General features: G+C 45.7%; 7 protein-coding genes across 7 annotated transcripts; 1 reads left to right on the forward strand and 6 right to left on the reverse strand.

The window, feature by feature from the left end:
* Positions 1-358: 358 nt before the first annotated feature.
* N7495_002759 (putative sensor histidine kinase/response regulator) lies at positions 359-4,564 on the forward strand (the record flags this gene model as incomplete). The annotated part of the gene is made up of 4 exons (XM_057205428.1): positions 359-386; positions 637-682; positions 730-4,268; positions 4,320-4,564. The coding sequence occupies 4 exons, from the start codon at positions 359-361 to the stop codon at positions 4,562-4,564; spliced, it is 3,858 nt and encodes a 1,285-aa protein (XP_057066035.1).
* Positions 4,565-5,414: 850 nt separating this feature from the next.
* gprC lies at positions 5,415-6,743 on the reverse strand (the record flags this gene model as incomplete). Its single annotated transcript, XM_057205429.1, has 1 exon — positions 5,415-6,743. One exon carries the CDS (start codon positions 6,741-6,743, stop codon positions 5,415-5,417), a length of 1,329 nt encoding a protein of 442 aa, XP_057066036.1.
* A 3,452-nt stretch (positions 6,744-10,195) lies between these two features.
* Positions 10,196-12,559, reverse strand: N7495_002761 (uncharacterized protein; the record flags this gene model as incomplete). The annotated part of the gene is made up of 1 exon (XM_057205430.1): positions 10,196-12,559. The coding sequence occupies one exon, from the start codon at positions 12,557-12,559 to the stop codon at positions 10,196-10,198; it is 2,364 nt and encodes a 787-aa protein (XP_057066037.1).
* A 775-nt stretch (positions 12,560-13,334) lies between these two features.
* On the reverse strand, positions 13,335-13,934 carry N7495_002762 (putative pre-mRNA splicing factor; the record flags this gene model as incomplete). The annotated part of the gene is made up of 1 exon (XM_057205431.1): positions 13,335-13,934. One exon carries the CDS (start codon positions 13,932-13,934, stop codon positions 13,335-13,337), a length of 600 nt encoding a protein of 199 aa, XP_057066038.1.
* A 514-nt stretch (positions 13,935-14,448) lies between these two features.
* N7495_002763 (uncharacterized protein) lies at positions 14,449-16,290 on the reverse strand (the record flags this gene model as incomplete). The annotated part of the gene is made up of 1 exon (XM_057205432.1): positions 14,449-16,290. One exon carries the CDS (start codon positions 16,288-16,290, stop codon positions 14,449-14,451), a length of 1,842 nt encoding a protein of 613 aa, XP_057066039.1.
* Positions 16,291-17,344: 1,054 nt separating this feature from the next.
* N7495_002764 (gamma-glutamyltransferase) lies at positions 17,345-19,639 on the reverse strand (the record flags this gene model as incomplete). Its single annotated transcript, XM_057205433.1, has 8 exons — positions 17,345-17,793; positions 17,856-17,989; positions 18,052-18,212; positions 18,264-18,846; positions 18,900-19,059; positions 19,116-19,149; positions 19,209-19,517; positions 19,583-19,639. The coding sequence occupies 8 exons, from the start codon at positions 19,637-19,639 to the stop codon at positions 17,345-17,347; spliced, it is 1,887 nt and encodes a 628-aa protein (XP_057066040.1).
* Positions 19,640-20,894: 1,255 nt separating this feature from the next.
* N7495_002765 (uncharacterized protein) lies at positions 20,895-22,474 on the reverse strand (the record flags this gene model as incomplete). The annotated part of the gene is made up of 4 exons (XM_057205434.1): positions 20,895-21,276; positions 21,329-21,373; positions 21,437-22,104; positions 22,280-22,474. The coding sequence occupies 4 exons, from the start codon at positions 22,472-22,474 to the stop codon at positions 20,895-20,897; spliced, it is 1,290 nt and encodes a 429-aa protein (XP_057066041.1).
* Positions 22,475-23,908: the final 1,434 nt, after the last annotated feature.

The following is a 23,908-nucleotide window of genomic DNA, read 5'->3' on the forward strand; positions in this document are numbered from 1 at the left end:
CCTAACTTACTAGAAAGGCACAATTCACCCTCAATTATACATACTTGGTATGCTTTATTAATAACGTGGTTTCCCTTTGACAGGCCAGTACCTCTACCTAGTAGTTTAATCTCACTCTCACTTTTTCTAGTGTTACCCTGCCAATTGTCATAAGTTACTAAGATATTACTAATCATTAACGTGATAGTTGTAGTTAAATAGTAGTCTAGACGCCCAATTATTATAAAATCTGAAACCTTCTATTAGTATTACGGAATAACATTCTAGATATTCCGAAGTTTCCTTTGTATCAAAATTACCAAGATACATTGTGGTACACAGCTCACGATTGATGTTATTTAAGCCATATCGGTGGCGCATGCAGGCCCGCTCGCAACACAAAACAGGTATTTAATGGATTTAAAACCCCAATTAAATCATAGTTTGATCGGTCTCTTTTCCGCCCAGCGATCGATCTGTAGATTTATTAATATTATCCGATATTTCCCTGCTTTTTCATTCAATTTGCACTAGCCCTTAATAGGGAACCTTGGATCAACTGTCGCCACCGTTTCCGACCGCCACTGCACTTTTCTCTTTCTAAGACTCTATCCTAGATGTCACACCCTTGATTTAATGATTGAGTGACTGGTGTAGCTGGGATGCAGCCTTTCAACCTTGCAAAAGAAAGAGAGTTCTACCGGTAATTATTGATCTCGAGTCGTTAATTATGTATTCTGACTTTTACAGGTATCTACCGAGCGATCACTCGGTCTATCCCTTTGCTCCATTCGACGATGAAAGTCAGAACAAATTTATTCCACAGCCCTCCCAAGACCATGCCTTGCTCACTTTCGCCGAAATGGGCGCCATTAAACTGGGCGCCCAGCGTGCCATGATTTCGCTCTTTGGTCCCACTCATCAGTATGTCCTTGCCGAGGCTACTGGGATGTCAAATCTGGACAACCACGACAACTTGTGGCTAGGATGCTGTGTATTGCCCAGGGAAAAGGGCATCTGTAAAGTTGTTACAGACCTACCACTATCAGAGCCTTCAGATAATCCAACAATCATTGATGGGAGCGCGTTGGTGATGCTAGATTTGAGGAATAACAAATACTTCAATTCTTCAGAACTAGCCCCCAACCTTTCTCAGACAAGGTATTTTATCGGAGTCCCGATAATAAGTCCCAGGGGAATCACAATCGGATCATATTGCGTATTGGACACACAGCCAAGAGAATTGGGACCCGACGAGCCATCTCTCACGTCTATGAAGGCCATGGCGAGAACTATCATGGGATATCTGGATACGGTGCAATCGAGAAATCGAAATCGCCAGGCAGAAAGAATGATCAAGGGTCTGGGGAGCTTTGCTGAAGGCAAGGCCACGCTTCGCGACTCATGGGATGAATCGAATACTCAAAACGTCGCAACAAAACGATCCGGTGAAACTGTGGAAGGCCAGCTCAACCAAAACCAGCAGGATTTGCAGGAAGCGCGCGATCATCCCGAACATCGACAACTACCCTACCGCACCTTCAAAAAGGACTCTCCACGGCCTCGTGTCCATTCGAAAGATCGTGTCCCCTCGAAAGAGCGCACCAAAGAACCCATCTCAAATGCGACAACTGCAAATCCCTCATCAGTAATTTTATCAGATGAGTCAGTTTTAGATTCAAACAAAGACCGAGTAGATAAGAAAGACGTGCATGAACAACAGAGGCCTTCTCTCAAGGCCTCTATCTCAGATCACAGCGTACCGACTGAAGGTGTATCAACTGCTCTCAAAAACTTATTCTCACGTGCGGCAAACTTGATCCGTGAGTCCATTGAAGTGGAAGGAGTTGCTTTTTATGATGCCAGTATCGACTCTTTCGGCGGGCTTGAAGACGGAAACCGCAGAGCGCGCGAGGCGTACGCGAGAGGAGAACCGATGACATCCAGCAGTGACGATAGCACTGACGGTGAGATACCCTTCTCAAAAGCCAAAATCGATGACACCGCAATTTGCCGTCTATTTGGCTTATCAACTTCAACTGCCTCCAGCATTGATGGACCTATAAAGTCGAATAAGGACTTTTCGATGCGCGAGTCATTACTGAAATCCATTCTCAATCGATACCCGCATGGGAAGATCTTCAATTTCAATGAAAGCGGCTCTCTCTCCGATGATAGTAGCACCAGTGGTAGTAACTCCTGCAGCTCAGTGAAATCTTCTAACTCTGGAACAAAGCTCAAAAAACGGAAGCCGAATCACAGACAGGATGCCAATGAATTGATAAAAGTCCTTGTAGGTGCCAGAAGCGTCATCTTCTTACCTATGTGGAATTCACACAAATCCAAATGGCTTGCTGGTGTTCTAGTTTGGACCAATACTCCAAAACGCGTCTTCACTTCTGAGAGTGAACTTACATACCTGCGAAGCTTCGGCAACAGTATCATGGCGGAGGTTCATCGCCTCGATGTTGAGATGGCAGAGAAGGCTAAAGCCAATTTGATTAGCAGTATCTCACATGAATTGCGAAGTCCGCTTCATGGTATATTAGGAACTTCCAATATCCTCAGTGACACGGCTTTGAACGCCCTGCAGCATGGAATGGTTCATACAATCGAGTCTTGCGGTCGGACCCTACTGGATACTATCAACCATGTTCTTGACTTTAGTTACATCGACAAGTTCAAGAATGGTTCTGCCCAACATAAGCACGCTGCTGCTGGAGATCAAGACGATGAACCAAATTTACCAGAGAACACGCTTCAAAAGAATACACCGACTAGCAGTGATAATTCTTATCCCTCTGTGCAGCTTGACTCTGTTCTTGAAGAGGTAGTAGAGAGTGTGTTTGCCGGACACAGTTTCTACAACGACCCAATTGCACGGAGTCGGGATGGGGGATCATCGAAAGTCATCACCTTGTCATCAAAGCCAATAACTGTTATCCTTGACATCCACGAAGCCGCCAATTGGGCATTTTCTACACAAGCTGGCTGCTGGCGTCGGATTCTGATGAATGTCTTTGGCAATGCCCTGAAATATACACCTTCTGGATTTATATACCTGGAACTGAAAGTATCTCCAGTACCTCAAACCAAAGGGCATGACTGTGACGATATAAAGTCTGCTGAAGATTACACCAGTCAGTATTTGGTCAGACTAATAGTCAAGGATACCGGAAAAGGCATTGACGTGAATTATCTGCGAAACGACTTATTCACAGCCTTCTCACAAGAGGATTCCCTTGCTCCTGGTAGTGGGCTGGGACTGAGTATTGTTCGCCAAGCACTCATTTCTCTCGGCGGTACTATTGATGTTAGTTCCGAGAAGAACCACGGCACAGAAATAACAATTGAGGTACCTCTCTGTCTCACCCTTGAGTCGGATAATAAGTCAGATGACTCTTCGTTTGATTCAAATGAGGCTTTCAACTCGATAAGGAACCTCACGCGAGGCAAAACCATGCGTTTGATTGGACTCTCTCCATCACCTGAATCAGAGAAGGATCTAACTCTTCAAAACTCATTGGAACGTCTATGCCGAGATTGGTTCCATCTTACCATCGAATTGGCTTCAGTCGAGTCAGTGTTTTCAGCAAGAGAGAAAACTCCCCCAGATTTCAACTTGATAGTCCAAACAAGTTTTGGTAGACCAGATTCCAAAGAAGACGAGCTGCATCATTTCGACCGGCTTACCAAGGTAGAAGAGAGTGGCATATCGCCCTTGATTGTCATTTGCCACTCGCCCGAAACAGCACATAACATGTTCGCGCGTGCAACGAGTCGAAATGGAAAATCAGACGTTCATTTTATAAGCCAGCCATGTGGACCACGCAAGTTAGCGAAAGCTTTGAACATGTGTATGCATCGTCAAGAAGACCAATCACATGGGGCGCAAGATGATAGCGAACCTACTCGCTGGGTTGAAATGCCAGAATCTTCATATTTACCGCTTGATATCGGGCCAAGAGACCCACCGAATGATAGAATGAAACTTGGCAAACGACCGACGGATACAGAGATAAGTATGGAGACTATGGCGAAGCAAACCAGCGAAAATCAACAACCCACATCTGCTTCAGAAAAATCTTCGCCTTCCAAAGCTACGGTAAAGCAGATTCCCGACAACGCCCAGCCATCAATATTACTCGTCGATGATAATGAGTTGAACTTGAAAATCCTCGTCGCATTCGTGAAGAAAGAAGGGTGGAGCTACATAACAGCAAATAATGGATTAGAAGCAGTAGAAACATACAAGGCTCATCCCGGAAAGTTCGGAGCAATCATCCTGGGTAAGTCCCAAAAACTGAAGAAACATATTTACCCACGACTAATAGAACCAGACCTCACTATGCCTGTGATGAACGGCTTCGAGGCAACTCAGAACATCCGCTTTTTCGAGAGGAAATATTGGCTCAATAATGAATCCTCGAAACCTCCTTGGCACCCGATTACCATTGCTGCGTTGACTGGGCTGGATAGTGCTAATGTTCAGCAAGAGGCTTTTGCTTGTGGAATTGATATGTTTCTTACGAAGCCGGTTACAAGGCAAGGATTACGTCCTGTCTTTCAGAAGGTTAGGAGATAATGGATATACGTGCTACGCAAATACTTAATTACTTAACGCATGATACCCAATGAACAGCTTGAAATTAAAGAGCAGTTAATATATCACGATTTGTAGCTGCCCAGGTGGCAGCCACCGTCATGAATCAAGATCATGATCACAACCTTGTAACCTTCGAAAGTTGGAAGCGGGTTTATATTGCCATCAATCTACAATAATTTATTCGCCATCATAGCAATATTTGGGCGCATCCTGAGCTAATCTTGGACTGGCCGAAAACCTTGGAAAATAATTTTTGCTAGTTGAATTATTAGTTGATACATGGTATCCACTCCTCTTGAAAGTGAGGCGTTCGCACATTTCAGGTAGCTATAACCGAGTATATATTAAATTCTCATGTTTCACCATCGCCCGGTGCCCACCTAAGAAGGCTGGGGCGGGGCCTCAAGTGTCCACTAAAACAACCTTGGGAGATTACCTAGGTATATATATACCTGGCATCTTGTTGATCTTCTCTATAGTAAATATCGAGTCTATAGAATTAGATACATATCAGAATCCCCATTAGTTGCACATAGCCTGGATGATAAAGATGAAAAAGCGCCATTGATGCCCATACGTCCACGGGTGTCAAAGCATTGAAAGAAATGAAAGGAAAAGACAGATAAGATGTAAAATAGATGTTTAGCCACACCTGGCAAAATTCACGAGGTCATTAAGAAAGGTAAGAGAATCGGGGTACGATATAAAATTTATCGTAGGGAATCATTGATGCACGCTCATAAGATAAAGATGGCAATGCGAGATTTCCACCATCATTGGTGGAAATTGTTAGACATTGCATAGATCGGACAGGGTAATCGAGTTCCCATTATCTCCACTTCTTGGCAAAGTCTTCACGGCGAGGTTCAGGGGAGTTGTCGTCTTTGCTAGAGCATTCGCTGGAAACTTCATCTGGGTATCCAGCAGGCTCGTGGGTGATTTCGATGGTAGTCTCTTGGTACACCTTGCCTATGGGGGCCATTTCAATATCGGAAGGGACGATGTTGTCTGTTGAACCGTCACGGTCAGTTTCGTCGATAGCTGTCTGCTGTTGGTTGGGCTCAGCCGTAATGGTGGTCAATATTTGATCTGCGCGTCCTTTGCTGAATTTCCTGTTGTAGGAACGATTTTGACTGGGTTCTTCAGAGTCGGTCAGGAGGTGTTTGCGGGTTAGGGTGTAAAGAACGACATCAATAAGACCGGAACTGGTCATGAGGGTACCTAGAAAACCAATCAGCATTTTTGTAAGGAAAATAGTGTATCGGAATCCGTATATCTTACCAGCACCGCAGAAGAAGGCGTCTGAAGGAACTTTGCCATTTGCCGTTGCCATACGACCTGCAGCGAGAGGGAGAGAAAGGACAATGTATACAATAGGATAGATGGTCATGTATCCAACGACACGTCGCAAGCGGTGCAGACTTTCGAGCTGAGAGTTTCCAAGAATTGTAGATTTGGCAATTTGTCTCCTGAGTTGAAGGAACATAACAGCATACAGTGACATAGTGCCGAATTCGGCGAGGAAAATCCAGATGTAGTGAGTCCAGAGACGAAGGGTTTCGAATTCTTCACCGATCCAGCACCAAGCACCAGAGGGGACGTAGATGTTGCCACCGTGTAGGGCCAGTGGAATAATCACGATGAGAGCAATGATGCCCCACACGCCAATTACGAAAATATTGAAAACTGTGTATGACATTTTCTGACCCCACACGACTAGCAAAAAGGTGTGGAAGGCAATGGCAAGCACAAAAAGACCACTTCCCGGATCTCCGATCTGGAGCCATAGACCTTGGAGAAAGCATGCCGCTGTGCCAGACTTCATCTTGTCGGTAGCAATCCATTTAAAACAGATAATGAAGGCGAGAGATTGTTGGACATCTGCCAAAATCAAGTTGAAAATCAAGACAATATACTGGTTGTAACCGATGTAGTGTTTGTAGCTTCTACGCCAGAAGATCAGACGGTAGATCAAGAATAGTAGCAGAGATGTTGAGGCGATGAATGAAAGTAGAGCCATGATTGCGACTGGGATCAGACCTCGTCGTAGACCACTTGGTAGAGGGTCGATATCCTTTGTCATATCACTGGCTAGTCGGCGGACCAGACTGTCGGAATCGTCTCCGGCCATCATCCGTAGAAGGAAGGTGGAAGACATATTGAGATAGCCTTGTAGCAGAATCAGACTATAGGCTTAGTATCATAAAACTTCAACCTTTGAAATTATGAGTAATGACTGTAGTCATGCCCCGTGCACGAGTATGGAACATTAGAGAGATATACAAGGATGACGCGGGATATTAAGGCCTACAGATGGAGAGAGGGGCTCAATCTGAAGGGCACAATGAACTCAAATTTCAATTCATGAACTTCCGGTGGCAAGACAATTGTGCTCTCTTCGGTTTTTCATGACGGGACTGAATCTGATAGAAAGGTCCACAGTGGAGGAGCTAGTCTGCATGGTGTCAGCTTCAAAGTATGGAGTACATTAAAGTTCCACTAGAACCGCCGCACCTGAATAGGGGGTTAAGCTTGAATATGAATGGAAGATGTGAAAAGTTTAAAGGAAGCTATCAAGTTTGGGAAACCCCTAGTATGTCGTTTTGCATCTTATATAAGATTTGAGCTGTGAGCCAGATCGTCTTGAAGGCAGCAAATAGACTCAAACATTGGTTCAATCATGTCTATTACGTTCACATGAAAGGAAAATTCATTGGCTTCCAAAGTTGGTTAATCCCACCTGGACGCCATTTCAAATCCCGGAAGACTAGTTACCCAGCCACGGAGTAATCCAAGATCCATAGATCGCGTGTTCTTTAGTACCCATCCAGAAGGAGACAAATGGGCAGCACATATATTTTCCTCTCATGCCATAGGGGCTACTAGTTAAGTGCATCAGTTCATATTGAAGTGTCAAACTAGGTTAGACACCGGTAAAACCTTGGAGCTCCTTTCGGGGTGCTCCGAAGCTGCACAAATCCTACCGATATCATTGGAAGCTCAATTTCTTGTTTCAAATGTATTTTCCAAAAGGAATATGGATATGCAGAAATCCGAAGATAATGGCAGGGGATTGGCTTGAAATAAGGTTTAGACCACATATAGTGAATATAAATTAGGAAAGTGGGGTTTAGGGATCATTAAGACTCCGAAGAAAAAACGTTCTAAAAAGCATACAAAGTTATTTAGGTGCCAGCTAGCTAGTAGTGATCATAAGAATGAAATCAACGCCGATCCCAATTTTAATCGACAAGCATATCCATGGTTCTCTCATTCTTCTTACGAGTGTTGGATCCTCACTCTCTTCTAAACTCCGCATAATTTCCGCTAATGAGAATTCTCCACTGCGGAGAAATTTAGGAAGAGATTCAAACTTCAGCTTAGCGCCACCGCAGCACACAAGCATTGAGCATGTTCACTTTTGTTTTTAAGGTTGAAGTATGATCGCGGTAGATGGACCATGGTTATCACAAAAGCTAATGAAAACTCAAGACGGCTTATAGCTCCTCAGATATTGGAATGAAAGCACCGAATCCTGATTTAAAGTTCATAGATACTGTGAGTATGCTAAGAAGTTCAGCTATACGGAGTACACTGGTACAGATTCGATGATCACACTTACCTAGGCTGCAGAATCTCCCGGTCAAATTCAAGGGTACCGAGGTCGTACTAGACTGTCTCTGTAACCTTTGAAATGTTCGGACCACAGCTTCGGAATATTTCAAGACCTAGAGCCAGAGTAAGGCTGAGGAATCACAGAGAAAGATTGGCTGGCATGAAATTCCTGAGCTAGCCTATTTTTTGTGGCGAAGCCCTCATCCACGGACATCAAATGGACTAGGCCAATAGTCATGCAGTAGAGCTGTGTACTATGTCCTATTTGAGATAATGTGGATACTACTTATTTGATCTGGAAGCGCTTGGAACTTAAAATGAGGTTGAACATAGTTAACCCAGGTACCTGGGCAGCCTTCGCGGAGAATATACTTCGGTAGATAAGTCACATACAGCACGACGTCAACTAATCGGAACTCAATAGCCCTGGTTTGAAAGTAGCTAGGAAAGTCAGATAGCACTTATTACAAGCAATAGTTTTTTTTGATCTTGGAAGTGGTACCTAAGGTTTATATTCGGATTTTGTATTACTTGTTCTTCCACTCAGGTTGTTAATTGTCGCAAATGGTATTTCAAATCCTGAATGTTGATCAGAATACTGGGAACATATGGTGACGATCCATCTTCCGACCCTTTCCGGGGTATATCATTGTAATATCTCAACAGTTTCAAATACATTCACAGCACTGATTAGCGATTCATGCACAGAGCAAGTGTTCCGGGCATAAACAGATCATCAAGTGAACGGGCAAATCACATCTAAGATATCATAGCAATCTAATCCACCTGATTATTATGATGGATCCTACAGGTCCATTCCAACGGTAACTACCGAGGTACAAGGGCCTCAGGAGGATCCACGCGCAAGGGTTCACATCGATCTTCCATCGCCCTGTGGAGGCTATTCTTCGATATAATTCACTTGAAATACCCCGTAGTACCTTAGTATCCGTACATAGTTGAAGCCCGTCTATTCAAAGGCTCACCTGTACGTCAGTTGTGGTATATGATAATGCCTAGTTGTGAACAGAAATGCCTCTAAGATTAGAATGCTTTGATAATGCTAGGTATTACCCCGACTATTATCGTGCCCCACGTAAGGCATGGTTCAGATGATCCAAGATATGGTTACTAGTATATATTACCGGTGGAAGCTGACATCTGTCTTGTAACGAGACCGAGATAACCCTCGGTAGTGCCAGCGGTGGAGAAACACTGTATCCAAAATTCAAGCTAGCATAAAGCTAGCATATAACTAGTTACAAGCTCAGATCATAGTTAGATTTAGATTCGAGCGGGTCTATCCAAGTTTTTTCTCAGGGTTCAGGTCGGTTCAACATCCCCGTCAAGGCAGTGGAGTTGCAGATCGCAGCCCTTCAAGGGTTGTAGATCTCAGCCCTTCAAGAGTTGCAGATCCCAGCCCTTCAAGTAAGGTCGTCGGCATCCCACTCGGTTGACAAAATTTAGCACCGGGTGTCTATCGATGCGGATCCGGGCTCGTGCGTCGATAAGGCAGGAGGATAAGCCTCCGGGAAAAGCTTAGAAGCCATCTGTGAAGGTTTGCTCGGAGACTTTTCAATGTAGGAGGCATTCATGGTAGCTATAACGAGCTCCATTTCGGACATCTTCCTCCTCAGTACTCCGTTTGGTAAATTGAACTCTACCTACAGACTAGTACTAACTCTATGTAGTATAGTCAATAAAGTGGTGAGGGACAAGACATGCATCGAGAGATCATGTATTCCTATCTATACATGAAAACTGAACCTGAAAAAAGGAATATCTCATAAAATCATAAATCATAAAATAATCAGGGTAAAGGCCAAATTCAACAGACAAACATGAAAAGAAATTATGGATGAAAAATTGGCAGCATGTTTTAAGTCGTAGAATCGGACGAGTAGAGTGGGTATCATCAGTCCATTAACCGACTTCTGTACTTTTTTTTTTCTTTTTTTCTGTTTTTGGGGTCGTGAATATCGTGGTCATATCAGTCTATCTCCGCCTTGAGTTGCGTTCACGTCGACCGGACTGGGAGTCTTCTTCGTCTTCTTCCTCGACTGGTGCGGGAGTGCGTCTTTCTGAGCGTCTCTTTGGTCGACGCCGGCGGTTGGAGCTGATGTTGCTGGCCGAGTCATCTGGAGCCAGGGAGCCTCGGTCGTCCTCTAAGAAGTCGTCATCGCCGCTTTCCCATGGGCCTGCTCCAGAAAATGGTGTGCCCAGGCGTGCTTCGACATATGAGCCACGCCGGCTCTGGTTGGCAACGGACAAGCCTGCACCACGTTCTCGTAGTGCGCGGCGGACAACCTCAGCTTTGAGATGGAGCGCCTCGAAAGCATCTTCTAGGGCCTCCATTCCTAGGAAGATATCCCGTTCAATCTCGGCTAATGCTGCTATTTCTGTTTCCTCGTCCAGGGCGATAGGCCCTCCATAAGAGGAGGGGGACGGCGGGCCACCATTTGGCTGGCTAGTTGGTCGGAAGCTGGAGTCCATATAATTAGGTGTTGTACCACGGGGAATAGCTCCATTGCCAGGGGTGGTGGAGCGGGATCCGGTCCAGCGAGGGTTCGAAGGAGGTAGAGAATCTTCAGCACCACTGCGCAGGAAGCCATCGAAGCGACCAGAGATGAGAATGTCCCACTCATCATCGGTGATAGCTGCAAGAGTAGAAAGAACGTGGTGCAAATGATGATTATTCAACATGAACATAGCAGTTTCAGGATCGCGGGGAAGCGATTGTAGCCTGTACAACCGCTGAATAGCTAGCGAAGATGAGACAATGGCAGAGGGCTTTGTTCGTGGTGCTTTGTCATCGGATCGAGGAACGGGAGTTGCCGAATTGATGCCGAGGAGGGCGCAGAACAAAGACCGTTGATAAGACTCCAGGTAGGTAAGCATGGAAAAGGTTAGTGTCTCGTCATCCACTTCGTGCGGAGCGCTGGTAGATTGTTCGGTTGTCTGCTCGGAGAGCCATTTGTCTACGGCAACCTTGGTTTTACGAGATTGTCGGATGAAGTGGTCGCGATATTCCTCGGGGACATCGACATCGAGCTTCTGCATTGGTATATGCTCTTCGCCCGACATATCCGCATCTACGGTTGATGCAGCCATTTTGAATGGCGGCCACATCGGTAATTCACGACGACCAGATACAAGCTCTAGGACCTCTCCCCAGCTCACTCCAGATGGGCGCTCTTCTGACTCATCATGGTCACACATTTGACAGTTGCAGGGTTCTGAGGATATGTCACGCGCAAATACAGCTTCAAGACGATCTAGAAGCCGACGTGCGACTGATCGATATCCAGTTGCTACGGCAAGCGATCCGCTCTTGCCCATAACCTTCGTGTAGTCATCGAGAAGGCGATTGAAAGGGTCAAATACTTTAGCAGCTGACTGCTGAGGCTGAGTGCCCTGCTGAGAGAAAGGGTCGAATGTAGAAGGTGGAATGAGGAGGGTACGCGGTACTCGTTGCTCCAGTCCACCATATTGAAGCAAGTAGTCAACTCTAGGGATGGAAATAGGTACTTCGGGCGGGGGTGGAGGCGGGGGCGGTGCTCCGTATGATGGGCCAGACGTTGTCTGTCTTCCATACTCGATTGACTCCTCACTAAGGGCGTGGCGATGGGATGCTGCTGAGCGTGTCTGATTTCGGGACGGAGGTTTTATCGGAGGGGTAGGGGGTTTCCGTGGCAGGTTATACTGTTGATTTGGAGCGATAGATGTGGCATCAGATCCATTTATCGATTCCACAATTATTTCTCGGGCCGTCACGTTCGATGCTGAGGGAGAGACGGGTGATATCGTTGACCGGCTTGATCGTTTCGGCAATTTCTTCTCGTCCGACAACTTGGATTTGGATGGTTTATGGCTTGCCCGCGGTGACGACTTTTCTTTTTCGGCCTTTTCCTTCTCTGTTCTGGATGACTTGGTCTTGGGACTATCTGTTTGTGATTTGCTAGACTTGACACCGTCGTCCTTCTTCGACCGAAGGCTGGATGACGATCGGTTGACCTCTGTTGTCCGTATCTTGATGTTTGTCTTCTTCGTCTTCGTCTTCTCCTCCCGCTCCTCTACTGGTGTACCCTTCCGAGACGGTTGGTCAGAGAGACCCGTCAACGGTGGGCTGGGAGGAGGAGCATGGTGGTTCTCGCGATTCTGACTCACGCCATTTGTTTTCCCACTCGTCTTCGGAGTCTCGGTCACTTCCGTGAGGTCCGTTGGGTCGGGGGTGGGAATTGTATGGCGCACATCCTCCTTACTATGTGCCTTGGAGAAGTTTGGATACGGCAGACTTGACCTCGAGTCGAGGAAAGAGGCAGTCGCAACAGACCGAATGGTGGTGTCAATGCCGGGCATCGAGGACCTGCGTGGGGTAGTGCTGTGCGAGGTTGAGGTCGAGGTAGATGAGCGAGCCGTGGTTTCGAGTTCAGGGTCCTTGGTAGAAGACAGGGCGGACCGCCGTTTTTTGTTTTTGACAGAGGAAGATTTTGGTGTCCGAGTCCTGTCGCTATTAGGCCTCACCGGAAAAAACATGGCTGGGGTTCTCAAAGGAACTTGTGGGCGCAAATGTGGATCCGATCAGAGCCTAGCCGGGTAGTTCATCGGTCGCAGTCCGATATGGATGAGCCTTGTCTTGTCGAGTTTTAGGCACCACTTCGGGAAGGAACGTGAAACGTGATTCCTATTTTGGTCTCCAACTAAGCGTGCTTATGCCGGGCGCCTAGATTGGGCGTAAGATTCAACTGGTTGCAAAAAGCCGGGGCGCAGCGCTTATGTCGATCGATAGAGGGGCTCCGGCATTCCGTTACGGGAAAAACAGAGAATATCAAAAAGCTTCGAGAGAGGAAATAAGCTTGCGCGGTCAGGTACGGTGCATGAAGCTACTAGACAGTCGATGGTAGGAAAATGAGACAAAAGCAATGCGGTGAAGGTGAACTGACCCGCAACTGACGTTCGGTTCTGCATGGAAGCCTGATGGTTGTGGAGATAAAAGGTCACGCGCCCTATTATAGTGAAGGCTGGGTATATGGTATATTCCATGGGACTGACTACATTGTACACTGATAATATTGAATTCATGACTTTCGACATCAAACTAAAGTTAATGCACCGGAATATCTCAGTTCAAGGCTTACAAGCCCAACTTAAGCATCGTGTAATCCATTCTCTCTGCCTTCTTAATTGTAATCTCTGAAATGCCCATTGCATCCCCAATCTCTACCATAGCAACGCGGCCCTTCTTGGCCGCTCGCATCATCTTCCCACTGGCCCGTGTAGTTTCTCCAGTGCCGTGGTTCCAAATAAAGCCCTCCTTAAGCCACATCCAGCTGAGATATGCACATAGCTCCTTGTCTCTGGGCACGACTTGTTTCCACTCGGGTAGGAAGCTAGGTAAGCTAGGTGGCGCACCAGTTCCTTTCCAGTCAGTCGCCTTTCCGCGAAGCTCGTCACGGCAAAAGATTCGCCAGCTGTCCATGGAATATGGGCCAACGCCAGGAAATCCGGCAATCTCCCATGCGAACCGGGGGTCGTACTCATCAAGGCATTCGTCCTCTTTCACATTCAAGCCTTGGTGGAACTCGGGATAGTTGGCCATTCCATAACGCTTTTTTTTGCAAGGAGGTCTCCGTGCCCATTCTTTCGCTAGAAGGAGGCACCGGCCGGCCCGTACGCTACCAAACCCCAGTCGATCAATCAGAGATCGAATATCGGATAGATGTGCCTTCGCCATTGACTCGGGAGTTGGATAACGGTCAAATAGTTTGAGTAAAATTGGCAAGACACGCGAGGCCCTGGTACGGTTCAAAAATATGGTCGCTAGAACTAGATGGAAGGGTCGACGGGCCAGCTTTTCTTGGATAAGGCCAAATTCATCCTTATCAATTGATGGAAATCGAAGGCATGATGTCGGATGTCCCAACTGGTGAGGAAAGTGAGAAGATGTAATTTCCTGAAATTGATTCGTGGACGTTGCGCGACACGCATGCGAAAGTAAGATCGGTGGCTGAGTAGTCCCCAGATCCTTGGTCGAATGTTTTCCTTTCACCGAGTATTTTGCAGAATATTTTTCCCCCACGATCAAATTGGAGTTTTGGGAATAGAGTACACCTCTTCGACTGCTTTCGGGGTTCTGCGTGTGGTGATAGAGGGAGAAATGGTATCTTGTTGTGGGAGAATGAACTCAGGTTGGAAATACTTAGACTTCACCTCAGCACATGGGATTGTCCCTGTAGAATCACTGGTAATCAAAAATCCGAGTCCAATCTCCTTGAATTGAATGAAGAAAGCTTAGATTGTGATTTTGATATTCTTTGTTTTGGGATCACATTGGAGAGATGACGCAGCTCGGGATTTTGAAGTGGTTGATGAGCTGGATTGGATGTGGTACCAATTTCAAGCTCAATCGCCGATCTGCCTTCTTTGCTCCTTTTTTTCTTCTTATCCTCAGTGCGATGTTTTCGCTTGGACTTTTTGGACGAGAAGGCACAAGGAACTGGAACTGGCAATTCTTTTGATTTGGATGCTCTTCCGTCCACGGTTTTCTGAGATGCCTCCGGCACAAACACTGATTCTGTTTGTCGCTCTGTTTCTACCTTGTTTTTAGCTGACCACGGGCTTTTGTGAACTTCAAGTTTAGGGTTAAGAGAGACCTCGCGAGTGTGCGAGTAATCGGCTGCTCTATCACCGAGTCCAATTGGCAGCTTGTAATCTGATTCAGAGAGTGGATCATCAGGAATAGGAGGAGTCAGTCCGTCAGGGAGAGATGTCAAATCAATGACGACAGATTGGTCTTGAAAGCTGTCATTATTCTCCCGACATACCTTGAGGGCACTGGAAGGAGATTCGGTGCTTTTGGCGATTCGGACTCCATCGTGAAGGCGTTGAATTTTTTCTTGACTAGGAACTGGCGATGCTGGTTTACCAATTTGCTCCTGCAAAGAATCAGTCTCTTCAGCAGGCTGCTGTGCTATGTTCAAACCTTCGGAGGAGTGTAGTTTCCCCTTGCTGCGTTTCCTAGAAACCGTGTTCTCCGTGTCACTAAGAATCCTTTTGCGGCTTCGCTGTGGCGAGCTCTCTTCTTCATCATATTCTTTTCCGAAGCAAGGATCTTCGGAACTTGCCGTCACGGGCTCAACTGGAGCGCCTGCTAGCTCAAGGTAAATACGTCGCACATATCCAATCAACATGATTCCTTCGTGATGTTTCATGCCTGACATATAAGCCTTTTCGCGAAGGCTTCGAGTGAAGGCATGTCGAGCGGCTCGTGATACCGGCTGTACAGGTGACTTCATGAAGGGGTGAGATGCAACAAAGTGAAGAACCTTGTCCTCTATAGACTGGTCTACAGAAGCAAATATTGTATCTTGCTCAGTCAAGTCGGGATCTTCTGGCTCAGAAACAGCATTGATATTGTCTCCTGCATGCTCATTCATATTCCTTTTGATTTGAGCGTCGTCCTGGAATCCACTACTTGCTGGGCTCCGTTGTTCATCGCGGCCGTCAATGGCTATAGTCACGTCAGTGATCTGAGAAGCAGGTACCGAGTTGCTTTTAACGATCTCCTCTTTCCCGGCTTCGGAACCGACTTGGTTTGTGATAGATAGTGTCTCCAAAAAGATTTCTGTATTCTGATCTCTCACTTGAGAATCCTTTCCCACTGCGATCACCTCATCAGCAATAGTCTTCTTCACAGTCACATCATCAGTCTGAGAATAGTCTGTTTCTGGAACAGACTCTGGGTCTTCAACAAAATCAACAATCGTGATATTCCGTTTTGCTGGCCGATATCGTCTCGATTTGGTTTGTGGAGGAAGATCAAAGCTGGAGGGTGGGGACTTTTTGGCAGTCGTTTTCACGACAGTAGCTTGGTGAGAGGTTGGAAGACATGGTGAGCCGGAGCTACTTCTATTAAGATACCTGCTGTTTTCCAGCCAATCATCCTCCATTGACATGGACGATTCAATCATTTTCTGTTCACTCAATATCTGGTCTAGAGTGGCATCGACAATCGGGTCAAATGGTTCATAGCTTGCCGGTTCAAAAGACGGAAGTGGTGGAACAATGGATATTTTGTGAGCAGACGTCATGTTTACTGCAGAGCTAGGGTTCTTTGATTCTCGATCATTTAAAGCAGAGCAGATCTGGATTAAGGACCAACCTTCAGCAAGAAGCTGGTCAGTAAGCTCGATTATTTTGGAAGCTCGTCAAGGGTACTTCATCGAAGTGGGTCTTACCAAGTCTCCAAAATGACTTTTACATCATCCAATGCACGTTTAGGTCAAGTCTGCTTCGCTGAGGTTATTAGATGGTAGGTTGGTGTTTAAAGCTTTATGGATGTGGCAGGCAATACAGCCAAGTGGAATTTGGAGTTTAAAGCAGATTCAGAGAACTTGGAAGAGGATCAAGCTGACAAGTGACCAGTCAAAAAAATAAAGAACTTGTCAGTTGTGCACAGACCATAGTCCGATAAGCTTATCACCGGTCAGGAACGGCAGAAAGGGATAGCGTAAACTATCTTAGAAATAAAGCTACATCTGCGGGGTAGTCTATAGAAATTGCGACAGCACGTATTGAAAGATTCAAGATGAAAAGTTTCAAGTTCTCTAACCATTACATATGTACAGTATAGTCTAGACCGTACATCCACTGAAACCTATCAGAGGTTCATCCCAGCTTCGGAACTCGGGAGCTCCCTTGAAACCCTGAAACATGTGCCCCGTGCACTATCTTTCTACCACAATTTATGTGTACATAAATGGACTTCCCGAGGTCTCCAAAAAGTGTCGAGCTCTTCAGAAGAAATACAAATCGAGGAGTCTAGGACCTCTAGACCTTGGCAGTATCAACTCTTTAATAAATGCCTACATAGATAACCGCGTAGGCGCCACTACCGACATAGGTCCACGAGTAGGACATTCCGTATGTTCAAATGTGGATTTCTATAATTCGACTACCTAGCTACCCAGGTAGATATGTATATTTACATATCGAAAGGTGAGACTGTCCACCGAGGCACACCTACCTGGTCAACCTTTACTTAGGGTTGATACCAAGCAATAGCCCTTGGGGGAAATGATCAACCATGACATGTACAATTTTCTATCCTAAAACATTCTCGCAAAAGCCCAATAACATTATAGTCTATACAGAATACCCAGCCGAATTCTTCTGTCTCGGCTCTCCAGCAGCATCAAAAGTACCATTAGGAAGAACACGAATGAGCTGTGCTGTACTCTCACCGGGCGCAACCCAAGTGACATTATGACCAAGGCTCTTCATAAAAGCGATAGTGGTATTGTCATAGTCGTACTCGAATCTAGCTTGGTTCGGAATCAATTGGTCATGCAAGCGTGGCTTGGCAAGGGCTTCAGCTGCACTGAGTCCTTGGTCAATACAGTGGATGATATTTTGGACAGTTGCAGTGATGATACGGCTGCCACCTGCGGAACCTGCGATTAGGAAAAGCTTGCCGTCTGGGCGAGTCACTATTGCTGGGGTACTTGAGGACAGAGACCGCTTTCCGGGGCGGATGTAGTTAGCCTCTGAGGGAATGTATCCGAATTTATTGGATGATCCGGGAATAGAGAAATCTAGTTTGTCAGTGTCAGATCAGGTTCTCGATGTCTGGACTATACAGCCACTTTGGACTTACCGTTCATTTGGTCATTCATGATAATTCCAGTTTCTGGAACCAGAACCCGACTACCAAAGTAGAGGTTTATGGTGGTAATCACGGATATAGCCATGCCGGAGTGATCTGCGGCAGCAATGTGGGAAGTACCTGGACTAAAAATAAAGCAATTTAGTGATATTACCCTATTTTCAAGGTTTGTGCAGAGGCAGCATACGTATCTAAACTCTCAATACCAGATGGGTCATATGCCGAAACATTGAGCGTATGAGAGTCTGATATCTTTCCTCGAATAGCGTTAATAGTAGACTGTTCTAGCATGCCTCGTTCGTACTCAGCCATCCCATCCACAAAGGACGGATCACCTAGTTCAGTTCTCTGCAATTCAGTCAGTATGAATTTTATACAAAGACGGTGCAAATATCATACCATGCCGTATCCAAACCGCATTGCTTCATCCATACGATGAGTGCTGATATTCAGGTCTTGCTCGGAAGCAAAGAGCCCCTTATAGGTATCCAGAATCTTCAGAATACTCATCGCCACGATACCACTCGAAGGTGCAGTTGAGCTTGTCACGGTGTACCCGCGGTAGTTAATTTGGGAGATGTTTCGAACAGCTACTGTATAATTAGCCAGGTCATCGAGCGTCATGGTGCCGTTATTTTTTTGAATAGCATTGATCATGGTCTCAGCAATGGGACCCGAGTAAAAAGTATCGGGACCATATTTAGCGATAGACTCAAGGGTGCCCGCATAACGTCTGCGTGTGATAGTGTCTCCCAAGCCAAGTCGGGTTCCGTTTGGAGCGAAGTCCAAAGCCCAGTTCGGATCCTTGGATAAAAAGTCCTCTCCAGTGCCCACTGCTCCTTTCATATACTTGACCAGGTCTTCAGTCACTGGGAATCCATCTCGTGCCGTGTCAATTGCAGGTTGTAAGAGTGTCGACCAGGGAAGAGAGCCATAATTTCTATGCAAATATTCTAGCCCGCGAACTTCACCGGGGACACCACTGTAATAAATCCATTTAGTCGGTTTAACCACGTGGGTGACCTGTCGTCCTACCTTGCCAAGCCTCCATAGATGGATGCAGCCGTGTTATTGCTGTACATGTCCTGGAATGCAGCTCCAGGAGCAGTCTCCCGGAAATCAATAAACTCGTAGGTCCCGTTTGGAGCCCGTACAAGCATGAATCCACCCCCACCAATACCACTATGATACATTCCTGAGAAACGTCAGCTTCATTCAGTCCACAAGCCAAGCAAGGGCGATACAACACACCAATGACTCCAATACAAAACTGGGTAGCGATCAACTACATTCGACCAGTTAGATTAGGAGACATTCGAATGTTTCTTTCTTGGTTTCGCTCACAGCATCAGCAGCATTGCCACCTTTCTCTAGTATCTTCGTTCCATGCTTTGAGCAAACAGAGCTCTCGCTCGCAACAGCTCCAAGCTTCCCAGGTTCAAATTGGTTATGAAACCCATCTTTGGAATCTTTCTCAGTCGTAGAAAGGGCCAATAGCGATGTAGATGCGATTGGCAAATGTACAGCCAATGCTAACAGAGAAACCAGTCCCAAAAGAGCCATTATCCTTGCTCGAGTCATATGTAGGATGATTTGCGGCCACTTTTTCCGAGGCAACGCCTCACTGCTAGATACTAAAGGTTCTAGCAGCCGCTGTTATATTTTATCAGCACACACATCTTGAGGCAAGAGGGGTAAAATTAAGGGATGTTGTGTACCTTCTCCACATCCTGACCGCTATCCTTATCGCGGCGGAATGTACTATGAGGTAGCATTTAGATTGGGTTTGACAGACCACGTTTAGCCTCGGGTCGAAGGTTTTGAAGATAATAAGCACCGAAAAGAACAAAAGCTATGTAAGTCGTATTATAGTGGAAACAAAAACAAGGGGCATGGAAGCCCATCAACCTAAACCCGGGAATCTGTGGAGCCCAATGATAAATGACTATAGATAACCGGGAATTGTTAGGGGCACAACAACTTTTACTCGGGACACGACAACTCGCATATTCTGGATGCTGATGAATAACTAGCCAAGTTAATAATTTAAGTAAATTTATCTAACAAGTTTGTTGAAGATTCTTGGAAACAATATTCTAATATAGGCTCAAATGCATCTATTATTACTTATTTCTCCTTCATCTTATATGGCCAACGTGTATGCCCTACTTCTGTTTGTCTTGAGGATGCCTTCTAGCCCTTTTTCGACTGTTATCTAGTTATCATCTGGTGAATTGATTCAGTGATAATATACCTCCAGTAACCTCCTTTATCACAACCAAAATGGATGTTTCTATCTGCATTTGACGAGATAGTTGATGGCATATCATTTGGTAGGGCATGCTGGCGTACAGAAGTAAGCAGATGGTCTCTAGATTCGAAAATCTGTTCAGTTCTGGGCTCAATATTTAGAGGGAAAAAGATAAAGATTCTATGTGTGTATGACAGAGATAAAGATGAGAGAGAATATAGATGCTTAGGGTTCAATTGTCTTTGGACTGTTTGCATACCCCACCTGAATCATATATTTAACAGATATTTACCCCCTAATTCTACCACCATGCTTCGTGACTTTACCCGATTTTGGTGCCTGCAAAATAGTTGACATCAACATGAATCATGTGATCAATTTCTAGAACAAGTTGTTGTGTCCCGAGTAAAAGTTGTCGTGTCCCTAACAATTCAGGATAACCCCGCTGATAAGATAAGCTCCGATTATTATTAATCCGGGAGTGAAAATCCACTAGGAGTAATAACATCATATCAGTTGCGATTCGTCATAGTTCTGTAGTATTTGTACAACAGTGGGTTCTCATTTGATATAACTTTTACCTGGAAACCTATATAGGTAAGCTGTGGAACCATGGAATACTACATTATAGCTTACATACCTACAGACCTGATAATTTTCATCTTTCTGTCCTTCGCTCCAGGTTAGAATATTCATGAATAGCTCCCTATAATTCTTCCGTTAAGCCGAGTCGAAACGTTCCAAGGTTGACATTAAGTAGAACTTTATATTATTAAAGACTATTCATCAATTTGAACAGCCTGTTTCATCCAGCGAATAGTTTCTATCCACATAGGTGGAACCTGACCCTGTGATTCAAACATCCCAAGGACCAGTCGACGGCTCCAATCACGAACATACCAACGATTGCACATAAGTCGCATTCCCACACAGTAATATAGAAACAAAATGCGGGCGAACCAATCACCTTGTTGAAGTATTGTTATGTATTCTTCGGTGATGAACAGCGGCCATGCAATGATTCCGCCCTGAACACCGATTTTGGGCCACGGCTCTATTCCGTGACGGAGCAGTTGCAAAGTTGTTTTGTAAAGCGGTGAGTTCGGTCGTGGGTTCATATCGATCATTGCGTTTAGGTTGTTGAGTTGTTGTAATAAATCGCTGTGGTTTTGGTTAGACTCGATTCATTGACTTCGGTGAGGGCATTGCATACTCATGTAGTTCAAATAACTTTTTAGCGGTTCCATCTACTAGGCCACTGTTTGATAAACCGTTAGTAAATCCGAGTTCCGTTCATACATTAGTGCAAAGTTCTCATTACCTGTTTATTTCTATGCCGTCCAGTCTTTCCTCTGCGCCGGGCGCGCAGAGCCAGCCCTTAAGCTCTCCTTGAAATCCAAGCTCTCTCATTCGCCTGAAGAGCACGGCGGAGCCAGAAATCAAGATGCGGAACTCGATCACCTTTTGAATTGGATCTGAGATGGGACCGTCAAACGAGATCACAGGGAATCCAGTTGCAAAAAGCATGATGAATACAGATGAAACAAAGGCTGTCTCAATTTGTGGTTTCTTGAGCTCCGGTAGAGCTTGATATAGCCCCGAGCAGGCTTTGCTCTGATATTTCATAGCGGCATCTATCCATGAGGACCGGTTGTCAGGTTCGACGTAGGCTAAATGCAGTGCTGAAAATGCGAGGATGCTGTCTAGTAAATAAGGAAGGGAGGTCGCTGCTTGTGGAATGCTAACAGAAAGATGATATGGGGAGTGGCCGTCTTGGGCCAAGGTGAGATATGTCGAAGTCAAGTAGTGTTGCATGAGGCGCATTTCCAGCATTCGAGCTGACCAGGGTATTTCGGTTGGCGGACTTCGGGGTCCACTCTCAGCAATACTTGAGCCATTTGGACTGTCTGCATCCACTGGAGTTTGAGGATATATGCATTCTAGCCTGCGCTTTTTGCATAGTGTACATTTGGGAAGTTCTTCATCGCACTATGTGGGCCGAAGTCAGAAAAAGGTGCTGTCAGAGGTGGCGGACAACCACGTCAGGTATAAAGGTATATCAAGCTAAATAGCACCGCTTTTTGCATCGGAAGAACAGAATTGAGAGGTTGAAACCACCCGAAGCCCCCCAGACAAAAGAAAATCAGCCGAGAAAGGGTCTCACCTTGACATGTCTCCTTTTACACTCTTGGCAGCCCTTGCGGGACTTGGTGTGACTGCGACGCAGAGGCATTGGGGTCGAGTTCCCACTAGTAGCGGATGAGGGTTTGCGGTCTGTATACATGTTTGGAGCAGAAGGTGACTCCCTCGAAGTCGATCTGACGCTCTGCGACGCCGATTCTGCAGGGGATGGATACATGAGGTGCTATGATTGGGTACCCATCCGATTATGCATGGGGTATAGGACTTTGTCGTAATCCTCTATTGTGCTTAGTATATAGGTAGGGATTGTAGACAAATCATAGTAGTTTCTGGTTTATAACGGTAATCATGCCAGACGTTGGGCGGGGGCCGATTTGCCGCCGTTCCCGACCGCCTTTCTATGCTTGATTCCTGGTTGGACACGGATGTCTCTTCTTTAGGTCTAGCGTGACAGGTGAGTATAAAGTACTAATAGTACGGAGTAGTGACATAGGTACGTCCTTTCTCTAGTCTTGATAGATAATAGATATCTTGTAGCATTGAAACTGCTATGTCAACCAGTTACCAGGTTTCATTCCATCTCGACCTAACCTACCTCAAAACAAACTAGACATCTCAAATGTTCTCGACTTCCTTTTAAATCCTTGCCGTTTCTGACCCACCCCGGGCGCCCCGTCAAGTGTTACATCGCGTGGCCTTGTTCAGGAAGATCTGTTGCCGGAATTGCACTCCCGGGCTCCCCAGCACGGTTATCGTCATCATGCCTATCCCCGATCGGTCGAACCTGTCCATTTGCCTTCTGCTTTACTCCATAAGGCACCGTCCAACAATGTGGATACTGTTTGAACATGACCACCCCATGAACTGAGTCGTTGTGCAAAAATCCGCTAGGTTTTACAGGGTATAGCAACCGAATTAGACTTACGACGTATGCAGCTACCTCGGACGTGTGCCGAGGCGCTTCAGTATGGAAAATCAACAATTATATCCACTACTAACTAGAAGCCGTTAAGTTTATGTACACTACGAAATATCTCTAGTTGCCATGTAACTTGACGAGTATCAAGTACATCTATAGATGAGATGTCTAGATCAACCTATAACTGATGGTACCCCTTATTGATTTATGTGATGCGTTTGATACCTATTATTACCACCTTCATAAGTTGAAAGACAGAATATGCTCAGGTGGTTTAATCAACATCTGATTGGACAGTTCACGTCGATATTTGCGCCGGGGCCATAAGCTGCCCAAGTGCCCCGGCAGCCGTGAAACCAACTATTAGTCATAGTTCTCAGCGGCCCAGCATAATTGTTTTGCTCCAATGTTTCTTTCTAACCTTGGACAGTTACGAGCAGAGCTAGAAATGATTGAGTTAGAGGATGTACTGCAACACGTCAATTTTATCAATAAAATCGTCCACAGGTACATGAAGAAAAGTTTTCGTATTTCAATTTTTTACTTCGTACCTCACCTGGGCAACGGCGCCCGTGCTGATTTTATTTATGTGTACTTTTTTTTTGAAACATCTCGGTACATTATTCGTCATGCCATTTATGATAATCCGTTCTTTCTAGTTCATTGGCTTCGTGCGCAAGAGCCACCCCCACTCGAACTAGGAAGATCCTGGTATCCAAGGGCTTGGTTAAC

This window comes from Penicillium taxi (assembly GCF_028828555.1).
Source record: "Penicillium taxi strain IBT 34144 chromosome Unknown utg000002l_segment0_segment0, whole genome shotgun sequence".
Classification (NCBI taxonomy): Eukaryota; Fungi; Ascomycota; class Eurotiomycetes; order Eurotiales; family Aspergillaceae; genus Penicillium; species Penicillium taxi.